Source organism: Grampus griseus, assembly GCF_964374135.1.
Source record: "Grampus griseus genome assembly, chromosome: 3".
Taxonomy (NCBI): domain Eukaryota; kingdom Metazoa; phylum Chordata; class Mammalia; order Artiodactyla; family Delphinidae; genus Grampus; species Grampus griseus.
This window is the reverse complement of record NC_139019.1, coordinates 152,669,557-152,693,731: the sequence shown is the minus strand read 5'-3', so window position 1 is coordinate 152,693,731 and position 24,175 is coordinate 152,669,557. Positions and strand designations below refer to the sequence as shown.

At 37.3% G+C, this 24,175-nt stretch overlaps 1 protein-coding gene across 1 annotated transcript in view; it reads left to right on the top strand.

Annotated features, from left to right (window-relative positions):
- The window catches only part of UIMC1 (ubiquitin interaction motif containing 1), a 136,177-nt gene that overhangs the window by 5,195 nt on the left and 106,807 nt on the right, over window positions 1-24,175 (top strand). The window contains 1 exon segment of the mRNA XM_082651868.1: window positions 8,410-8,564. Coding sequence (XP_082507994.1) covers window positions 8,418-8,564 — 147 coding nt within the window. The 5' untranslated portion in view covers window positions 8,410-8,417.

The window sequence follows — 24,175 nt, the reverse complement described above, 5'->3', positions numbered from 1 at the left end:
CAGTAGTTGCAGCACATGGGCTCAGTGGTTGTGGCACGTGGGCCTTAGAGCACATGGGCTTAAGTAGTTGCCATGCATGGGCTCAGTAGTTGTAGCTTGCGGGCTCTAGAGCGCAGGCTCAGTAGTTACGGCACACGGGCTTAGTTGCTGTGTGGCATGTGGGATCTTCCTGGACCAGGGATCGAACCCATGTTCTCTGAATTGGCAGGCGGTTTCTTAACCATTGCGCCACCAAAGGAGTCCCTGGGACTATGGTTTTGGATCAGCATAGTCTCTCTGATTTTTTTCAACCAAAATATTTTCTAATAAAACTCCTCCAAATTTTGCTTATTTGGCATGGGATCACTTCTCTAGTCTTTAGTGATGATTTGAAAATTCCTGTTTTTTTTTAAATTAATTTTTATTGAAGTATAGTTACAGTGTTGTGTTAGTTTTTGCTGTACAGCAAAGTGAATCAGCTATATGTATACATATAGCCCCTCTTTTTTGGATTTCCTTCCCATTTAGGTCACCACAGAAAATTGAGTAGAGTTTCCTGTGTTGTACAGTAGGTTCTCATTAGTGATCTGTTTTATACATAGTAGTGTATGTATGTCAGTCCCAGTCTCCCAATTCATCCCACCCCCTCCTTCCCCCCCGCCCCCCTGGTATCCATACATCCATTCTCTACATCTGTGTCTATTTCAGCTTTGCAGATAAGTTCATCTGTATCATTTTTCTGGATTCCACATATAAGCGATATTATACGATATTTTTCTTTTTCTGATTTACTTCACTCTGTATGACAGTTTCTGGGTCCATCCACATCTCTGCAGATTGCACAGTTTCATTCCTTTTTATGGTTAATATTCCACTTTATATATGTACCACATCATCTTTATCCATTTTTCTGTCGATGGACATTTAGGTTTGCTCCATGTCCTGGCTATTGTAAATAGCGCTGCAGTGAACATTGGGGTGCATGTATCTTTTTGAATTATGGTTTTCTCCGGGTATATGCCCAGGAGTGGGATTGCTGGGTCATATGGCAGTTCTGTTTTTAGTTTTTTAAGGAACCCCCATGCTGTTCTCCATAGTGTCTGTATCAATTTACATTCCCACCAACAGTGCAAGAGGGTTTCCTTTTCTTCACACCCTCTCCAGTATTTATTGTTTGTAGATTTTTTTTGATGATGGCCCTTCTGACTGGTGTGAGGTGATACCTCATTGTAGTTTTGATTTGCATTTCTCTAATAATTAGTGATCTTGGGCATCTTTTCATGTGTTTATTGGCCACCTGTATGTCTTCTTTGGAGAAATGTCTATTTAGGTCTTCCGCCCATGTTTTGATTGGATTGTTTGTATTTTTGATATTGAGTTGCATGTGCTCTTTGTATATTTTGGAGATTAATCCCTTGTCAATTGCTTCGTTGGCAAATATTTTCTCTCATTCTGAGGGTTGGCTTTTCATTTTGTTATAGTTTCCTTTTATGTGCAAAAGCTTTTAAGTTTAATTAGGTCCCATTGTTTATTTTTGTTTTCATTAGTCTAGGAGGTGGGTCTTTTAAAAAAGATCTTGCTGTGATTTATGTCAGAGAGTGTTCTGCCTATGTTTTCCTCTAAGAGCTTTATAGTGTCCAGCCTTACATTTAGGTCTTTAATCCATTTTGAGTTTTATTCTTGTGTATGGTGTTAGGGAGTGTTCTAATTTCATTCTTTTACATGTAGCTGTCCAGTTTTCCCAGCACCACTCTGGCTAATTTTTTTTTTTTTTTTTTTTGGCGGTACAAGGGCCTCTCACTGTTGTGGCCTCTCCCGTTGTGGAGCACAGGCTCCGGACGCACAGACTCAGCGGCCATGGCTCATGGGCCCAGCCGCTCCGTGGCATGTGGGATCTTCCGGGACCGGGGCACGAACCCGTGTCCCCTGCATCGGCAGGCGGACTCTCAACCACTGCGCCACCAGGGAAGCCCACCACCACCATAATCAAGATACAGAACACTTATCTCAGGAGGTACCCTTGTGCCTGTTATCAGTCATTTCTCTCTCTCCCCCAGTCTGCCCTAAGGCAATTACTTGTTTGTTTTCTTTCCACTATTGATTATATTAGTCTTTTCTAGAATTTCATATACAGGCATATCTCAGATCTTGTGATTCCTCACGCTGGTCAAAATGACTATCAAAAAGTCTACAAATAACAAATGCTGGAGAGAGTGTGGAGAAAAGGGAACCCTTTTATACTGTTGGTGGGAATGTAAATTGATGCAGCCACTATGGAAAACAGTTATGGAGTTCCTTAAAAAAGTAAAAGTAGAGATACCATATGATCCAGTAATCCTACTCCTAGGCATATATCCAGAAAAGATGAAAAAAACTCTAATTTGATCTGCTGTATAAAACGAAAAACAAAACCTCTAATTTGAGAAGATACAGACACCCCAATGTTCATAACAGCACTATTTACAATAGCCAAGACATGGAAACAACCTAGATGCCCATCAATAGATGATTGGTTTAAGGAGATGTGGGGTGTGTGTGTGTGTGTGTGTGTGTAAAATGGAATATTACTCAGCCATGAAAATGAATAAAATAATGCCATTTGCAGCAACATGGATGGCCCTAGAGATTATCATACTAAGTGAAGTCAGACAGAAAGACAAGTATATAATAATACTTATATGTGGAATCTAAAAAATAATACAAATGAATCTGTATATAAAACAGAAACAGACTCACAGACATAGAAAACAAACTTACGGTTACCAGTGGGGAAAGGGAAGGGTGGGGAGGGATAAATTAGGAGTAGGGGATTAACAGATACAAACTACTATACATAAAATGGATAAGCAGCAAGGATTTACTGTATAACACAGGGAACAACAGTATTTGGTATCTTACAATAACCTGTAAGGGAAAATAATCTGAAAAAAAAAACCCGAATCACCTTGCTGTACACCTGGAACCAACACAGTATTGTAAATCATCTATACTACAGTAAAAAATTTACCTATTAGCTTAATATTTTCTTCTTTTCTGTGTGATTTCTTCAAGACTTAAGTCATTAAAAAATATGCATTAAGAATAGAAATTTGTGTTTAGCTTCCATTCTTATGATAGGGAATGATTTTGTGAATGACTCTGGATTGGAAGTGTTTGGGTGTACATTTTATTACTATCCTCCCTTAATACTAGGATTGTACAGACTTTTTTTTTTTTTTGCGGTACGTGGGCCTCTCACTGCTGGAGCCCCTCCCATTGCGGAGCACAGGCTCCGGATGCGCAGGCTCAGCAGCTACGGCTTATGGGCCCAGCCGCTCCATGGCACGTGGGATCCTCCTGGACCGGGGCACGAATCCCCGCGTCCCCTGCATTGGCAGGCGGACTCCCAACCACTGCGCCACCAGGGAAGCCCTGTACAGACTTTTTTTGATAATAAGATGTAACATTTCCCTTAGGAGTAGTTGGATGATTAAACAGTTTGAGCAGTTTGTAACACAGTTAAGGTTGTTCTTTTTATTTTATTTTTTTAAAATTGCTTTGCCTTAAAAAAAAAAATTTGGTTGCGTTAGGTTTTAGTTGCGGCAGGCAGGCTCCTTAGTTGTGGCATGCGAACTCTTAGTTGCAGCGTGCATGTGGGACCTAGTTCCCTGACCAGGGATCAAACCTGGGTCCCCTGCATTGGGAGCGTGGAGTCATATCCACTATGCCACCAGGGAAGTCCCTAAGGTGGTTCTTTTTTTTTTTTTTTTAATAAATTTATTTATTTATTTATTGGCCATGTTGGGTCTTCGTTGCTGCGCACTGGCTTTCTCTAGTTGTGGTGCGTGGGCTTCTCATTGTGGTGGCTTCTCTTGTTGTGGAGCATGGGCTCTAGGCCCGTGGGCTTCAGTAGTTGTGGCACTCAGGCTCAGTAGTTGTGGCACACGGGCTTAGTTGCTCTGTGGCATGTGGGTCTTCCCGGACCAGGGCTCGAACCCGTGTCCCCTGCATTGGCAGGTGGATTCTTAACCACTGCGCCACCAGGGAAGTCCTAAGGTTGTTCTTTTTAAATCAGTGACTATTTAAGTCATTAAGTCTCTGCTTTGGTTATAATGTAAAATCACCTGGGGAGGTTTTTTTTTTAATTTAGGTAGAATTCATAGAACATAAAATCCAACATTTTAGTCATTTTAAAGTGTATAATTTAATAGCTTTTTGTACCTTCAAAATGTTGTGCAGCTATCACCACTTTCTAATTTTAAACATTTTCATCACCCCAGAAAGAAACCCTATAGTCATTAAGTAGTCAGTCTATATTTCTCTCTCCTCCAACTTCTAGCAGTCTTAATCTGCTTTCTGTCTCTGTAGATTTGTCTATTCAGGATGTTTCATATAGACAGAATCATACAATATGTGGGCTTTTGTGTCTGGCTGCTTTCATTTAACATAATGTTTTCAAGGTTTATCCATGTTGTAGCATGTATTAGTACTTTATTCCTTTTTAAGGCTGACCAATATTCCATTTTATGGATGTCCCACATTTTGTGTATCCATTCATCATTTGGGTTATTTACATTTTTTGGCTATTATAATTAAGGCTGTTATGAACATTTAAGTACAAGTTTTTTTTTTGAATACTTTTTAATTTTATTGGGTGTTTACCTGGGAGTAGAATTGCTAAGTGTATTTTAACTTTTTGAGGAATTGCCAAGCTATTTTCCACAGCAGCTGCAGAATTTTATATTCTCACTAGCAGTGGATGAAAGTTTTAATTTCTCTGCATCCTTGGGACTTCCTTGGTGGTGCAGTGGTTAAGAATCTGCCTGCCAACTCAGGGGACACGAGTTCGAGCCCTGGTCCAGGAAGATCCCACATGCCGTGGAGCAACTAAGCCCATGTGCCACAACTACTGAGCCTGTGCTCTAGAGCCTGTGAGCCACAGCTACTGAGCCCGTGTGCCACAACTACTGAAGCCCACATGCCTAGAGCCGGTGCTCTGCAACAAGAGAAGCCACCACAATGAGAAGCCCGTGCAACGCAATGAAGAGTAGTCCCTGCTTGCTGCAACTAGAGAAAGACCTTACACAGCAACAAAGACCCAACACAGCCAATAAATAAATAAATTTATAAAAAATTTCTCCACATCCTTGACAACATTTGCTGTTTTCTTAAAATAAAAATCCCCCACAACTTTGAGATATGATTCACTTACCATATAATCCACCCACTTAAACTATACAACTGAAATTAAAAAACTGAACTGCCATATAATCCAGCAATTTCACTTCTGAGTATTTACCCGAAGAAAACAAAAACACTAATTTGAAAAGATATATGCACACCAGTGTTAATTGCAGCATTATTTATAGTAACCAAGATATGGAAGCAACCTAAATGTCTATTGATATGTTAGTGGATAAAGAAGAAGTCATACACACACACACACACACACACACACACACACACAGTGAAATATTACTGAGCCATAAGAAAATGAAATTTTGCCATTTGGAACAGCATAGATAGATCTAGAGGGTATTATGCTAAGTGAAATAAGTCTGACAGAAAAAGACAAGTACAGATGTGTGATCTCACTTATATGTGGAATCTAAAAAACAAAACAAAACAGACTCATAGATACAGAGAATAAACTGGCGGTTGCCAAAGGGGAGGGGGATTGGAGATGGGGCAAAATTGATGAAAGGGATTGAGGTATAAATCTCTAGTTAAAAGATAAATAAGCCATGAGGATGTAATAGCATAAGGAATATGGTCAGTAATATTTTAATAGTTTTGTATGGGTGCAGATGAGTTACTAGACTTATTATGGTGATCATTTCATAATGTATGCAAATGTCAGATCACTATCTAATATACCTGAAAATAACATAATATTGTACATCAATTATATTTTCAATTAAAAAACATGCAATTGAAAAGTATAGAATTTTAAAACATTTTATTACCTCAGAAAAGAAATCTCTCTGCCCCTTAGTGGTTACTCTTCAACTCTTCCAATCCCCCTGTCCTTGACAACCACTAATCTACTTTCTATGTTTATAGATTTGCTCTTCTGGATGTTTCATATAAAATGTGATATTTTGTGACTGCCTTCTTTGACTAAACATGTTTTCAAGGTTTATTCATGTTGTAGCCTGTATTAATACTTCATTCCTTCTTTTTTCCCCCACAGTGACTGAACCATTTTACATTCCCATCAACAATATACTAGGATTCCAGTTTCTCCATATCCTCGTCAGCACTTGTTGTTTTCTATTATTTTTTTATAGCAATCATTAGTGGGCTTTGCATTTGCCTGATGACTAATTGTGTTGAACACCTTTTCATGTGCTTACTGGTCATTTATATATCTTCTTTGGAGAAATGTGTGTTCATATTCTTTGCCCATTTTATAGTTGGTTTATTTGCCCTTTTACTGTTGAGTTGCAAGAGTTCTTTATATATTCTGTATACAGTTCCTTTATTATATAGATGCTTTGCAAATATTTTTCCCATTCTTTATTATTTTTTTAAACTTTTCTTAATATTATGGTTTGGAGCACAAAGGTTTTTAATAAGATGAAGCCCAGTTTATCTGTTCTTTCTTTTGTTGCTTATGCTTTTTTAAAAAAATACATATGTTTATTTTATTTATTTATTTTTGGCTGCGTTGGGTCTTTGTTGCTGCGCACAGGCTTTCTCTAGTTGCGGCAAGTGGGGGCTGCTCTTCATTGCGGTGCGTGTGCTTCACTGCGATGGCTTCTCTTTTGCAGAGCATGGGCTCTAGGCATGCAGGCTTCAGTAGTTGTTGCACGTGCACTCAGTAGTTGGGGATCACGGGCTCTAGAGTGCAGGCTCAGTAGTTGTGGTGCATGGGCTTAGTTGCTGTGTGGCATGTGGGATCTTCCCGGACCAGGGCTTGAACCCATGTCCCATGCATTGGCAGGTGGATTCTTAACCACTGCGCCACCAGGGAAGTCCCATTGTTGTTTATGCTTTTTATGTCATATTTAACAAACTATTGCCTGTCCAAGATGACAAAGCTTTATGCATATGTTTTGCTTAAGAATTTTATAGGTTTTGCTCTTTCATTCTGGTCTTTGATCCATTTATTTCGTGCAGTTCTTTATTATGTGAGGTAGAGGTCCAGTTTCATTCTTTTGCATTTGGATATCTGGTTGTCCCAGTACCATTTGTTGAAGAGACTTATACTTTGCCCATTGAACTATCTTGGTACCTTTGTCGAAAGCAATTGATAGCAAACGTGTGGGTGTTTTCCTGACTGTCACATAATGATAGTTCTTCTATTCCATTTATCTTTATTTCTGTTCTTGTGCCAGTGCCACACGGTCTTGATGATGTAGCTTTGTAGTAAGTTTTGAAATTGAGATGTGTGAGTCCTTCAGCTTTGTTCCTTTTTTTCAAGATTATTTTGGCTATTCTGGGACCTCTGTTTTTCCATATGAATTTTAGGATCAACTTGTCTATGTCTACAAAAAAGCCAATAGGAATTGTATTAGGGATTATGTTGTATCTGTAGAGCAATTTGGGGAATATTGTTGTCTTAACAATGTCAAGTCTTCTAGTTCATGAACATGGGATGTCTTTGCATTTACTTAGATCTTTTATATCTTTCAACAATATTTTAAAGTTTTCAGTTGCAGGTGTTGCGCTTTTGTTAAATTTTGTTAAGAATTTTATTATTATTTAAGAATTTTATTATTTTTGATGCTATTAAGAATGGAATTTAAAATTTTCATTTTTGGGTTATTTATTGCTAGTAGATAACAGTATAATTGATTTTTGTATATTTACCTTGTATCCAGCAATCTTGCTGAACTTTTTCATTAATTATAACAGTTTTTTAGTGGATTTCTTAGTTCTTATTTTTTGAATACAAGATCATGCCATCTACAAAAGGCAGTAGTTTTACTTCTTCCTTTCCTATTTGGATGTCTTTTATTTCTTCTTCTTGCTTAATTGACCTGTCTAGAGCCTCCAGTATAATGTTCAATAGAAATGATGAAAGCAGACATTCTTGTCTTGTTCCTGTCCTAAGAGGAAAGCATTTAGTCTTTCACCTTTAAGTATGATATTAGCAGTGGGTATTTTGAAGATGTCCTTTATTGGGTTGAGGCATTGGTATTAAAAAAAAACTTTTAAATAAATAATAATATATAGTCAAGAGGACCAATTATTTAAGTTAATGTTTAAGGAACTAGGATAAATTATTGTATTTTTCCTATTGAAATATCGCTGAAGAGATGAGGTTTATATATTTATATATGTATTTTTTCCTTTATAGAAAAAATACAAATCTTAATGAGTAGTAGAAGAGTTCAGAAATCCAGTTTTACTTCTGTTAGATGCATATCTTTTTTTTTTACATGACCAAATTACAAATAGCATCTAAAAAACTTATACTTTAAATTATTTTTCCTTGTATTTCAGACAAAAGGATGCCACGGAGAAAGAAAAAAGTTAAAGAAGTCTCTGAAGCTCAGAACCTGGAGAGGAAAGATATAGAAACTACCAGTCCTGTCAATGTGAAGAAGAAGCGTAGACTTGAGGATGCATTCATTGTGATATCTGATAGTGATGGAGAGGTCAGTATTATGAAGAGTAGAGCACTAGGTCTCAGACTAGGCCTCCTTATCTGTGACTGGTTTGTTTTGTGAGACTATACCTTAATGACACCATGAAGTTTTTTGATTTTTTTTTTTTTAATTAAAAAAATTTTTTTAAGGTTTTTTTTTTTGTTGTGGACCATTTTTAAGTCTTTATTGAATTTGTTACAATATTTCTTCTGTTTTATGTTTTGGTGTCTTGGCCGGGAGGCATGTGGGATCTTAGCTCCCCGACCAGGGATCAAACCCGCACCCCCTGCATTGGAAGGCGAAGTTTTAACCACTGGACCGTCAGGGAAGTCCTGACCATGCAGTTTTTACTTAGCTTCATTTTGATTTGTAAATGGAATTAAGAATTACTTAAGGGCTTCTCTGGTGGCACAGTGGTTGAGAGTCTGCCTGCCGATGCAGGGGACACGGGTTTGTGCCCCGGTCTGGGAAGATCCCACATGCCATGGAGCGGCTGGGCCCATGAGCCATGGCCGCTGGGCCTGCGTGTCCGGAGCCTGTGCTCCACAAAGGGAGAGGCCACAACAGTGAGAGGCCTGCGTACCGAAAAAAAAAAAAATTACTTAAAAGAAAGAAAGAAATACTGTTTGGCTGAGGATGGATCATAGTTCCTCAGTTTTATATTAACTGAAGGTGGTATTTTAAAACTATTTGAATAAGTTAGATGTGAATCTTAATTTTCATATGTTTGGAAAGTGAGAGAAAGACAATGGAAATGCCTTTTAAGTCTCTAGATATACTCTGTCCAATGTGGTAGCAACTAGCCACCTGTAGCTATTTAAATTTAAATTAATTAAAATTAAATACAAGGAAAAATCAGTTCCTTTCTTGCACTAGTCACCTCTAGTACCTGCTGTGTTAGCGCAGGTATAGAACATTTCCTTCATTGTAGAAAGCTTTGTTGGACAGTGCTGTAATAGATCTTAACATCTTTCCTTTGTTCCCTATTTCCATTTGTTAATTGGAGATTTGTACCTGTCTATAGGTCACATCCAGTAAGCCAGTGAAGTAAGTCATAGTTTTTTCCTCTAAGTTTACCTCTCGCTCTTCTTTATCTTCTATCTCATTTGATGGTAGAACCACTCATTTACCTCAAGTTATAAAGCTCAGAATTATCTCTAACTCTTTCATCTATCTCATGTTTTATACCTAATCATTCACCACAAGTGATTCACCATATCCTTTAGCTTTTTTAATATGATTTTTCTTTTTTTTTTTAAATTTATTTTTATTTTTGGCTGCGTCGGGTCTTTGTTGCGGCATGTGGGATCTTCGTTGTGGTGCGAGGGTTTTCTCTCTCTGATTGTGGTGCATGGGCTCCAGAGCGTGTTGGTCTTTGTAGTTGCGGCTTTCGGGCTCCAGAGCACGTGGGCTTTGTAGTTTGAGGCACACAGTTCTCTAGTTGAGGTGTGCGGGCTCAGTAGTTGCCCCGTGGCATGTGGGATCTTAGTTCCCCGACCAGGGATTGAATCCGCATCCCCTGCATTGGGAGGCGGATTCTTTACCACTGGACCACCAGGGGAGTCCCACATCCTTTAGCGTTTAACCTCTTAAATGACACTCACATCTGTCCTTCCTGTTCCATTTTTCATTTATTTTCTTGATCACTTGTTATTTGAGTTCTTATAGCAGACGCTTAACTTGCTTCTCTGCCTTCAGTTTTTTCTCTCTAAATTTCACTTAGCTTACTCCAGCTTTTTTCTAAGAATTTAAATTTTAGATCTTTGTACTTGCTTGCTTAGAAATCCTTGACTCCATAATCCCTACAAAATCAGTTTAGAATTTTAATATGGTATACTCTGTCAGAACCTTTACAGTCTGAATAGTCTCATTTATATTCTTATCAGTAGTTTGTTAATTTCCTTGTTCCCTGCAAAGACTTATGACATTTTTTATTTTTCCCAACTTGATAATCAGAAGTATGTTTTTAATAATAAGCAAGATGGAACAGTTTTTCATATTTCTGTTGGATATTTGTTTTTCTGGGGGGAACTTTCTTGTAGTCTGATTTTTAATTAGGATTTTGTCTAAATAGTTCTTTTTTAAAGTATATAAGTATAAAGAAGAGAACAATCCATTGATGCTACTATTTGGATAACTAAACTTAATATTGACAAGAGTAAAATAGTTATACATGTACATTTATATTAAAAAGTTAGGGCTTCCCTGGTGGCGCAGTGGTTGGGAGTCCGCCTGCCGATGCAGGGGACACGGGTTCATGCCCCGGCCCGGGAAGATCCCACATGCCGCGGAGCGGCTGGGCCCGTGAGCCATGGCCGCTGAGCCTGCGCGTCCAGAGCCTGTGCTCCACGACGGGAGAGGCCACAACAGTGAGAGGCCCGTGTACCGCAAAAAAAAAAAAAAAAAGTTATATACATACCTGTTAAAAAATCAAAACAGAATAAAAACAGTTCAAAAGTGTTTGAAAATAAAACTGTAGAAAGGTGTACAATGAGCATGTACATCTGAGTCAGTGTACATTTAATGAAAGGTAACAGTTTCTTCTGTATTCTTCCAGAAAAAAAAATCTTTATCCATAATACCATCAATAAAAACTTTTACAGGAAACGAATCACGTGACACATAATGTTTTGCTTTTTCACTTAATATTACTTGTAGATCTTTCTATAACAGCACATACAGATTTATCTCATTAAATTTTTAAAAATTGTCAAATATATTGTATGTACAGGAGAGTGCATAATATGTAAATGCATAGTTTAAAAAAAAGAATCTGAACACATGTATTCACCATATTTGAAGCCCTCTTGACTTAGTGTGGACCCTCCCCAAATGCGTCTCTTTCCACACATCCAGAGGTAACTACTATATTTATCTTTTCCATTCTTTTCTTTACATTGCTACCACATTTACATGTGTCTCTAAACAGTGTACATTTATATTGAAAAACTGAGTCTCAGTGGTTAGGCACTTCTACCAATGTTTTTCAGCAATCTATCCTTTCTCCAAAGATTTGAAATTTCACCTTTATTGTAAATTAAAATTTTGTCTGTAAATAGGTTAGTTTTTGGATTTTCTATTTTGTTACATTGATCTATAACATATTTTTGAAATAAATATTCAGTTGATTATCTTATGTTTTTTAGATAGGCACTTATATCTGCTAATAATGATAATTTTTCTCTTTTCCTTTCTAGTGTTTACAATTAACTTTTTTGCTTGTTTTATTGCATTGACTGTAGACTCCACAATAATGTTGATTGATGTCAGTGATAGAGTACATCTTTATCTTGATCTTGAATTTAATTGTGGAAGTATTCTTATGTTTTGCTGTATGTTTCATATTTCTGTTCTTTATTATGTTTCAGAAATATTCTTTAACTGCTTATTTACTATTAGTATTTTTAGAAATGTATGTTTAATCAAATATTTAATCAAATTTCATTATTTAGCAAGATGATGATACAGTTTTTTTCCTGTTATCAGTTAGTATTATATATTAATACAGTTTTAAATTTTGGAACATCTTCGCATTTCTGGAGTAAATCTTACTTGGTCATGATATATTACATTAACATAATATTGAATTTTCTTTCTCAGTATATCATTTATGAGTTTGCATCTGTATTCCTAGTGGCGTTTGTTTTATGTAATTGTCTTTTTTTGGTATTGTTTTCATCAGATTTTAGGATTAGGTTTATGGTATAAAATAGAGGAAGCTTTTCATTATTTTAATGTTCTACCAGTTTAAATAGTAGAGGAATTTTCTGTTCTTTAAGGTTTACTAGGATTTGTTCATAAAACTGGTCTACCAACTAATTTTTCTTTTCTTTTTTTTTTTTTTTTTGTGGGATTCTCCCAGACTGGGGCACGAACGTGTGTCCCCTGCATTGGCAGGCGGACTCTCAACCACTGCGTCACCAGGGAAGCCCGCACCAACTAATTTTTAATATTACTTTATGTTCTTTTAGTATCTTGGTATTTTTGTGCATTTTTAAAAAAGACTTTGTTTTACAGTGTAAAAAAGTAGTTGGTACAGTCATTCTTTTGGGCTGTGAGTTTAAAATTAAATGAATTACTTGATATTTCTTCTGCTCTTTGCACTGCTGACAGCAGTAACTTTAATTTATTCTTCAGCTTAGATGTCAGTTTCTTTGGCGGGCGGGGGGGCGGGTCCTTGCAGATCTTCCAAGATTGGGGTCAGTTGGCCATCTCTTATGCTTTCATAGAACCTATATTTCTGTAGTATTGATTGTCACACTGTTTTGAAACTGCCGCTGTGTTTTACTGCCTTCAACACTAGACCATGATTTCCTAGAGGTTAAGAATTTTGTATCTTAAATACCTAACAATAGTGCTTGGCCTAGATTAGTAGACATTATCAAAAAATACCTGTATTAAGCTTTACTTGTTGGTGCTGCTGTTTTATTTATTTCAATATTTCTTCAAGAAAACATTCTAGTTCTCTGGTGCAGAAGAAGCCAGGAAATGTCTTACTTTTTTCTTCCTTCCTTCCTTCCTTCCTCCCTCCGTCCCTCCCTTTCTTTTTTAAATTGAAGTATAATTGATTTAAAATGTTGTGTTAATTACTGCTGTATAGAAAAGTGATTCAGTTTTTTGTATATTTACGTATATATACATTCTTTTTTAAAAATATTCTTTTCCATTGTGGTTTATCATAGGATACCAGATATAGTTCTCTATATAGTGCTATACAGTGGGAACTTGTTGTTTATCCACTCTATATATAAAAGTTTACAGCTGCTAACCCCAACCTCCCACTCCATCCCTCCCCCAACCCACTCCCCCTTTGGCAACCACCAATCTGTTCTCTATGTCCGTGATTTTGTTTCTGTTTCATAGATAGGTTCATGTTGTATTTTAGATTCCACATGTAAGTGATATCATATGGTATTTGTCTTTCTCTTTCTGACTTACTTCACTCAGTATGATAATCTTTAGTTGCATCCATGTTGCTGCAAATGGCATTATTTCGTTCTTTTTTATGGCTGAGTAGCATTCCATTGTATATATGTATCACATTTCCTTTCTCCACTCATCTGTTGATGGACATTTAGGTTGTTTCCATGTCTTCGCTATTGTGAACAGTGCTGCTATGAACATAGGGGTGCATGTATCTTTTTTTTTTTTAATAAATTTATTTTATTTTTGGCTGTGTTGGGTCTTCATTGCTTCACATGGGCTTTCTCTAGTTGTGGCAAGCGGGGGCTACTCTTCGTTGCGGTGTGCAGGCCTCTCATTGTGGTGGCTTCTCTTGTTGTGGAGTACGGGCTCTAGGTGCGTGGGCTTTGGTAGTTGTGGCACGTGGGCTCAGTAGTTGTGGCTCATGGGCTCTAGAGCACAGGCTCAGTAGTTGTGGTGTATGGGCTTAGTTGCTCCGTGGCATGTGGGATCTTCCAGCCCAGGGATCGAACCCATGTCCCCTGCATTGGCAGGCGGATTCTTAACCACTGTGCCACCTGGGAAGTCCTCACAGGAATTTTGAGAGGAATTAAATGAGGTGATGTATTTAAAGTACCTGACACATAATAAGTCTGCAGTACATAGTAACTGTTTATTAAAAGTTTCTGTTGTATGATATAAGCTGGTAGACATATTGTAAGAAACACATTTATATAAGAGAGTACAAAAAGCGTGCTGTATCATGAAATCACTTCTTTGATATCAGTTGGATCACCTGCCTCACTGCCTGAAGAAAGATGCACATAAGGATCAGTACCCAGTTGGATTCTGTTGGTCCCAAAACAATCCATGGGGCCCGTTAGATCCAATGAATTGGATCTACAGTTGATCCTTGAACAACACAGGTTTGAACTGCATGAGTCCACTTATACATGGATTTTTTTCAATAGTAAATATTACTGTATTACATGATCTGTGGTTGGTTGAACCTGCAGATGCAGAACCGCAGTTATGGAGGATTTGCAGATATGGAGGATCCGTGTATATATAGGGTGCCGCCTGTAAGTTATACACAAATTTTTGACTCTGCGGAGGGTCGGTACCCATAACCCTCTCGTTGTTCAGGGTCCACCTGTATTTATTCTTGTCTTCTTCAATCTTCAATTCCCCATTTTCAGGATTCTCAGTTGTAAATTTGAAGTATTTCAGTTAGATAAGTTTTAGCTTTCCTGGAAATGGAAAGATAAATTCCTGTCTGCCATTTTTTTCTCCATCTTTTAGAGAATAGTTTTTTGAATCTCATAGCATTTGTTTTGTTGTTAGTATCTGTTCAACCCTTTATGAAAGAGAGCTTAGGCATAACTATGTGCTCTAAAAGTAAAACCATCTGAGAGTTTTGATCAGGAATGGGTATTGGATTTTGTCAAATGTTTTTTCTTTTTTCTTTTTTAACATCTTTATTGGAGTATAATTGCTTTACAATGGTGTGTTAGTTTCTGCCTTATAACAGAGTGAATCAGCTATACATATACATATATCCCTATATCCCCTCCCTCTTGCATTCCCTCCCACCCTCCCTATCCCACCCCTCTAGGTGGTCACAAAGCACCAAGCTGATCTCCCTGTGCTGTGCTGCTGCTTCCCACTAGGTATCTATTTTACATTTGGTACTGTATATATGTCCATGGCACTCTCTCACTTCATCCAAGCTTACCTTTCCCGCTCTCCGTGTCCTCAAGTCCATTCTCTACGTCTGCGTCTTTATTCCTGTCCTGCCCCTACGTTCTTCAGAACCATTTTTTTATATTCCATATATATGTGTTAGCATACAGTGTTTGTTTTTCAAATGTTTTTTCTTAGTGTATGACATGAAGTTATGATTTTTCTTTTTCAGTCTGGCAGAGTGGTGAATTACATTGATCTTTGAATATTAAATCAATCCAGCATTCTTGGGATAAACTTCCCTTGCTCCTGATGTTGGATTTGATTTGCTAAAATTTCATTTAGGATTTTTGCACGTATCTTCATGAGGGTTATTGGTTTGTAGTTTTCTTATAATGTCTTTATCTGGTTTTGATGTCAGGGTAATTTTGGCTTTATAGAATGAGTTAGGAAATGTATCCTCTTCAGTTTTTTAGAAGAGTTTATATTATTTCTAACTTAAATGTTTGATAGAATTTGCCAGTAAAATCATCTGGGCTTGAAGTTTTGTTTGTGGAAAGGATTTTAACTACAATTTCAACTTCGTTAATACATACAATGCTATTAAAGTTATCTCTTTTCTTGAGTAAGCTTTGATTGTATATTTCAAGGAATTTGTCCATTTCAACTACATTGTTGAATTTCTTGTTATAAATAGTTGTTTATAATATTTCGTTGTTATACCTTTTGAAATCTGTAGAATGTATGGTGATAACACCTCTCTTATTCCTGATACAGCTCTTCTTCATCTTGATTGGCCTGGTTTATCACTTTTGCATTCACTGATTTTCTGTTTAATTTTTCTGTTTTCAGTTTAATTGATTTCTACTTTGATCTTTATTTCCTTTCTTGTGCTTATTTTATTTTTTATTATTTATTTATAAACATATTTATTTTGGCTGCACCGGGTCTTAGTTGCAGCATGCAGACTTCTTAGTTGCGACATGCGGACTCTTAGTTGCAGCACGCATGTGGGATCTAGTTCCCCGACCAGGGATCAAACCCGGGCCCCCTGCATTGGGAGTGCAGAGTCTTGCCCACCGAACCACCAGGGAAGTCCCTCTTCTGCTTAGTTTCGTTTTCTCTTTTGATTCTACTTTCTTAAATGGAAGCTAAGGTCAAGCTGAGCAAGAGACCTTCTTTTCTAATATAGGTGTTTAATGGTGTAATTTTCGCTTAAGAACTACTAAAGCATCCCACAAATTCTTTGCATGTTGTGTTTTCATTTAATTCAAAATACTTTCTAATTTCCCTTTGATTTCTTCTTTGATTCATAGGTTATTTAGAGGTACAACATATAGTTTTTAAGTACTTGGAAATTTTTCTAGGTTTTTCTGTTAGTTATTTCTGATTTAATTACATTGGTCATGTGTACTTTGTACATTTGAATCCTTTTTAAATTGATTGAAACTTGTTTTATGACCTAGAATATCATTTATCTTGGTAAATATTCTGTGTGTACTTGAGAAGAATGTGTATTTTGGGTGATGTTTTCTATAAATGTCAATCTGGTCAAGTTGGTTGATAATGTCAAATTTACTGTATCCTTATTGTTTTTCTCCAAATATTCTACAAATATTTTGAGGGAAGTATTATAGCCTTTGACTATAATTGTGGATTTGCCTATTTCTCTTTTCAGTTCTGTCAATTTTTGTTTCATGTATTTTGAAGTTTTGTTATTAGGTGTGTGAACATTTAGGATTTTTCTCTCTTGATTGAGCCTGTTACTGTTATGAAATAACCTTTTTTTAATCACTGGTGATAATCTTTGTTCTGATATTTACTTCTTATGACAGTAATATAGCTACTCCAGTTTTCTTTTTTTTGGCTACGCTGTGTGACTTGCGAGATTTTGCTTCCCCGATCAGGGATTGAATCTGTGTCCTCAGCAGTGGAAGTGTGGAGTCCTAACCACTGGACTGCTGGGGAGTTCCCTTCTTTTTATTGATAGGGGAATTTTTTTTTTTTTGACCGTGCCATGCGGCATGCAGGATCTTAGTTCCCTGACCAGGGATCGAACCCATGCCCCTTGCAGTCAAAGCATGGGTCTTAACCACTGGACTGCCAGGAAAGTCCCCATAGGACAATTCTTTAATAAAAACAAGTTTACATGTTAACATTTATGGCTTAGCTGGAATAAATCTGTCCAAATTAAAATTTTATTAAGGACCAAACGTAGAATGACTGGTTTTTGTATAAAGTAATGGAATTCCCTCAAAACAATGGGTCTACTTCCATTTTAAGACCTCTGAAAAGCAAAATATCTAGTTATTAAAATAATTAAAACTTTTCACCTGTAGATAAAAATAGTTATCCATGAGGTTAAAGCATACAATGCCTTTCACATGCAAATACCCTTTTTCTGGAACTTACAAACTGCGGGCCTAAAATTATAATTAAGCCATTTCCCTGCATTTATTTAGTTTCAAAACATGAGAAGTATCTTTTAACTATAGAAAATTACCAAATGACCTAATGTTCAAAATAATATTTTAGAAATGCTATCTTGTGTTAACACTGCTTCATCCTGATATATAGTCCATATATGTTAATATTACAGACTATTAAATACGAGTCACTCTTACTTTTTCTGCTGCCTAGAAGAAATAAATATTTCCATTCTTTGCAATTCTGTCACATATATAATATAGGAATGAGAATAAAATTCCCTTCTAATATAGCCATGTTTTCAACTAGCTTAGTTTCTTTATATGGTATTTACCTAGATTTACTTTACAGGCATCATGGATTGATTTTTTCCAGTTTAAAAAATACTACTTCAGTGACTTCCTTAATGAGTGTTCCTTAAAAAAAAAAAACCTTCAAAACTTGAGACATTTCTCAAAAATAAACTTTTATCATTTAGTTTTGAATTTTGTCCATTAGTGCTTATATAGGATCTTAGGTGGTTGACTTCAAGAAGGTTAATAACCCTAAAGCCAGATTCATTCCTATAGTCCATTTTGCCCAGTGCATGAAAGTCATGTGATTTAACAGAATTCCCCCAATTGAAATTGTCTTCAGAAATAAGACTTTTGTATTTTGTAGGATTGTCACTTCAACTTTAGTTGGTTATCTGGTTGTGATACAAAAAGGCATACAAACTACACATTGTTACAGAGAAGCCGTATAGTGTAACACAATGTAGGAGATTAAGATGAACTTTTTTTTTTGCGGTACGCAGGCCTCTCACTGTTGTGGCCTCTTCCGTTGGGGAGCACAGGCTCTGGACGTGCAGGCTCAGCGGCCATGGCTCACGGGCCCAGCCGCTCCACGGCATGTGGGATCCTCTCAGACTGAGGCACGAACCCGTGTCCCCTGCATCGGCAGGCAGACTCTCAACCACTGCGCCACCAGGGAAGCCCTAAGATGAACTTTTGATAAAAGGTAGAGAATCATTACTTATATAGAAGCAACATTTTATCTGTCAAAATTCTTCAATTTCTGTAAAACCTATAATTTGTGAAAAGACAGTCTCTAAATCCAAGATTCTTAAAAACTATGCACAGTGACTTCCCTGGTGCCACACTGGTTAAGACTCCATGCTCCCAGTTCAGGGGGCCCGGGCTCGATCCCTGGTCAGGGAACTAGATCCCACATGCATGCTGCAACTAAGAGTTCGCATGCCACAACTAAGGAGAGGCGAGCTGCAACTAAGGAGCCCACTGGCTGCAATTAAGGAGCACACGTGCTGCAACTAAGGAGCTGGTGAGCTGCAACCAAGACCCAGTGCAACCAAATGAATAAAATAAAATTAAAAAAAAAACTATGCACAAGAACCATAGTATTTGGGAAACATGTTTATACAAGTAGTTTTAAAAATGTAACTTTTGCTACTATGAATTACACATTAACTAATTGAAAATATGCCACAACGGTAATTCTGGAAAAACAATTTATCATTTTCTAAATGGATTTTCCCCACATTTACTGTATGACGTAGCTGTTAATACTGCACAAGTCCAATTAACAATTTAATTACTTTTAATGTTTAAGCAAAGTCAAGGAATTTTTCTCCCTTAAAATAAGTTTTAAACATCAAAACCTATGCCTGTAAAATTTAAAACTTTCAACAGTCCCAACGTTTTGAAAGAAAACTATTTTAAACCATTATAAACTTCTCAAATGTTCCTTATATTATAGGTGTGTCAACCTCGTTATCTAGTGTAGAATCCTTCATAGGTTTCTCTGTCTCTTCACTGGGTGACTTTTTCTAAGTGCAGCTCATGAGTGCACTTTGTTGTTATTTCCATTGTTGTTATTGTTGTTATTTCCTTTGTTGTTATTTCCATTATGCTGTGGCCATCAAGCTTTCTTTTGACTTGTTTTACTGTAGTATTTTTGTTTTCATCCTCTTATTTTGAATCTTTTTGTATCTTTACATTTAAATGTAATTAAAATTTTTCTTTTAAATTACATTTAAATTTAATTTAAGGATCTCATTTAAATGTAAAAGAAATGTGAATTTCTTGTAGGCAGCACATATAGTTGAGTCTTTATTACCATTCTGACAGTCTCTGTCTTTAATTTGGGTATTTAGACCTTTCAAGTTTTATGTGATTATTGATATAGTTAGATTTGAATATATTGTCTTGATGTTTGTTTTTAATTTGTGCCATCTTTATGTCCTTTTTTGATTTTGGGGGGCACCTTTTTTGGATCACTCAAGTTTTTTTTTTTTAAATTTTTTATTGAAGTGTAGCTGGTTTACAATGTTGTATTAGTTTCTGGTGTACAGCAAAGTGATTCAGATATGTATATATATTCTTTCTCAGATTCTTTTCCATTATAGGTATTACAAGATACTGAATATAGTTCCCTGTGCTGTACAGTAGGACCTTGTTGTTTATCTGTTTTATATATAATAGTGTGTAACTGTTAACCCCCAGCTCCTAATTTATCTCTCCCTACCCTTTTTCCCTTTGATAACCATAAGTTTGTTTTCTATGTCTGTGAGTCTGTTTATTTATTTTATTTTTTTATTGAAGTATAGTTGATATACAGTGTTGTGTTAGTTTCTGGTGTACAGCAAAGTGATTCATTTATATACATATGTATTCTTTCTAATATTCTTTTCTATTATGGTTTATTACAGGATACTCAGTATAGTTCCCTGTCCTATACAATAGGATCTTGTTGTTTATCCATTCTATATATAATAGTTTGCATCTGCTAGTCCCAAACTCCAATCCAACTCTCCTCTATCCCCCACCCTGGCAACCACAAGTCTGTTTCTGTTTCGTAGGTAACTTCATTTGTGTCATATGTGAGATGACACATATAAGTGATATCATATGGTATTTGTCTTCCCTCTTTTTTTTTAATATTTATTTTATTCTTGGCTGTGTCAGGTCTTAGTTGCAGCACTCGGGGTCTTCATTGTGGCATGCAGGATCTTTCATTGTGGCGTGCAGGCTTCTCTCTAGTTGTGGCATGTGGGCTCAGTTGCAGCGCGGGGGCTGCAGAGTGCGTGGGCTCTGTAGTTGCAGAACACGGGCTTTCTAGTTGTGGCTCACATGCTCAGTGGTTGTGGCATGCAGGCTTAGTTGCCCTGCCGCATGTGGGATCTTAGTTCCCTGACCAAGGATGTAACTCGCATCCCCTGTATTGGAAGGCAGATTTTTTATTTTTATTTTTTTGTGGTACGCAGGCCTCTCACTGTTGTGGCCTCTCCTGTTGCGGAGCACAGGCTCCGGATGCGCAGGCTCAGCGGCCGTGGCTCACAGGGCCTAGCTGCTCCGCGGCATGTGGGATCTTCCTGGACCTGGGCACGAAGCCGTGTCCCCTGCATCGGCAGGCAGACTCTCAACCACTGCCACCAGGGAAGCCCCAGATTCTTTTTTTTTTAAATATTTATTTATTTTTGGCTGCGTTGGGTCTTAGTTGTGGTATGGCATGCGGGCTCTCTAGTTGTGGCACACGGGCTTAGTTGCCCCGCGGCATGTGGGATCTTAGTTCCCTGACCAGCAATTGAACCTGCGTCCCGTGCATTGGAAGGCGTATTCTTAACCACTGGACCACCAGCGAAATCCCTTTTTCTTTCTGACTTACTTCACTTAGTATGATAATCTCTAGGTCCATCCATGTAGCTGTAAATGGCATTATTTCTTTTTTTTTATGGCTGAGTAATATTTCATTGTATACATATATACCACAACTTCTTTAACCATTCATCTGTCGATGGGTATTTAGGTTGCCCTCATGTCTTGGCTGTTGTAAATAGTGCTGCTATGAACATTGGGGTGCGTGTATCTTTTCAAATTATAGTTTTGTCTGGATATATGCCCAGGAGTGGGATTGCTGGATCATATGGCAACTCTACTTTTAGTTTTTTGGGGAACCTCCATGCTGTGCTCCATAGTGGCTGCACCAATTTACATTCCCACCGACAGTGTAGGAGGGTTCCCTTTTCTCTACACTCTCTCCGGCATTTATTGTTTGTAGACTTTTTGATGATGGCCATTTTGACTGGTGTGTCTGTTTAGGTACTCTGCCTACTTTTTGTCAATCAAGTATTTTTTATAATCTCTCTCTCTCTCTCTCTCCCTCCCTATGATCCCATTTTATCTCCATTTTTGACTTGCTGGTTATAATGCTTTTTTATTTTAGTGGTTATTTTTAGTATGCATATTTAGCCTATCACAGTCTACCTTCAAGTGATGCCATACCACTTCGTGTATAATATAAACATCTTACAATAGTTTACTGTTATTATCCCTCCCCAACTTTGTTACTGTTGTCATGCATTTTACTTGTACATGTATTGTAAACCCCATAATACATTATTATTATTTTGTTAAATAGTTATTGTTTGACGATAAAGAGAAACAGTCATGTAGTTATTCATGTAGTTTCCATTTTTGGTGCTTTTCATTTCTTTGTGTAACTCTGTATTTACATCTGGTGTCATGTTTTTCTTATGCCATAGACTAGGTAGCTTAAACATGTAAATTTACTTCCTAACAATTCTGGAGACGTCCAAGATCAAAGTGCCAGAAGGGTCAGTGTCTGGTAAGAACTCTCTCCTTGAGTTTCAGATGGCTACTTTCTCACTATGTACTCATATGGCTTTTCTTTTCTGCATGTACTGGGAGAAAGACAGCAAGCTCTCTGGTGTTTCCTCTTATAAGGGCATTAATTCCATCATGAGGATCCCACCTTAATGACTTCATCTAATCATAATTACCTCCCAAAGGAGGCAACTCTAAATACCATCACATTAGGTATTGAACATATGAATTAAACGGAGGGAGGCCCACAATCCAGTCCTGCCTGAAGGACTTTGTTTTTTGTTTGCGGGTCTGCTGGCAATTAATTGTTTCAGTGTTAGTATATCTGAAAAGTCTCTGTTTTGTCTTTTTTTTCCAATAAAGTTTTTAGTTTGGAATAATTTAGATTTGTTAAAATGTTGGAAAGATAGTACACAGGTTTCTTTATACCATTCACTCACTTTCTTCTAATGTTAACATCTTTTTAACATTATAACCATGGTGCATTTTTCAGAACTGAGACATTAACACTATTGCATTAACTAAACTCTAGACTTCATTCAGATTCACCAGATTTTCCACTACTAACCTATTTCTGTTCTAGGATCTAATCCAGGATATCATATTACATTTAGTAGCCTTCATTTTTTTTTTTTTACCTTTAAATTTTTATTTATTTATTTTTATTGAAGTATACTTGATTTACAATATCATGTTAGTTTCAGGGGTACAGCAGAGTGAGTCAGTTATATATATTCAGTTATATATATATATATATTCTCTATATATTCCTTTTCAGATTCTTTTCCCTTGTAGTTTATTACAAAATATAGTGCTCTGTGCTATATAGTAGGTCCTTGTTGGTTATCTATTTTGTATATAGTAGTGTGTATATGTTAATCTCAACCTTCTAATTTATCCCTCTCCCCAGCCCCCTTTCCCCTTTTGTAACCATAAATTTGTTTTCTGTGTCTGAGTCTCCGCCTTCAGTTTTGAAAGATTTTGCTGGTAGATTAAAGAATTTTAGTAAGTTAACTTTCTTCTTTCAGTATTTTAAAAGATTTTGCTCCCCTGTCTTCTTGCTTATATTGTTTCCAGGAAATCTGGTATAATCTTTGTTTTTTCTGTGTGTTCATTTTTTTCCTCTGGCTTTAAGATTTTTCCTTTATCACTGTTTTTTGTGTTTGTTTTTTCTTCATCTTTTTTTTTTTTGGCTGCTCCATGCGGTTCCAGAGATCGAACCCATGCCCTCTGCAGTGGAAGTGGGGAGTCTTACTACCAGGAAAGTCCCTATCACACCGCTTTTTTTTTTGCTGTACGCAGGCCTCTCACTGTTGTGGCCTCTCCCGTTGCGGAGCACAGGCTCCGGACGCACAGGCTCAGCGGCCATGGCTCATGGGCCCAGCCGCTCCACGGCATGTGGGATCTTCCCGGACCGGCGCATGAACCCATGTCCCCTGCATTGGCAGGTGGACTCTCAACCACTGCGCTACCAGGGAAGCCCTTACACCGGTTTTTAACAGTTGATTATGATGTGTTTATTTATTTATTTATTTTTGTATTCTTTTATACATATTCTGACTAGAAATTCTGTGAGGTATGACAACTCTGTCAGAGTGACTTGCCTTTTCACTCTTTTTTTTTTTTTTTTGCTGTACGTGGGCCTCTCACCGTTGTGGCCTCTCCCATTGCGGAGCACAGGCTCCGGACGCGCAGGCTCAGCTGCCATGGCTCACGGGTGCAGCCACTCTGCGGCATGTGGGATCTTCCCGGACCGAGGCACGGACCCGTGTCCCCTGCATCGGCAGGCGGACTCTCAACCATTGTGCCACCAGGGAAGCCCTTCACTCTTTTTTAATTTTAATATTTATTTATTTATTTTTGGCTGTGTCTTAGTTGCAGCATGTGGGATCTTTCATTGCGTGCAGGCTCCAGAGTGTGGGGGCTCTGTAGTTGTGACTTGTGGGCTTAGTTGCCCCACAGCATGTGGGATCTTAGTTTCCTGAC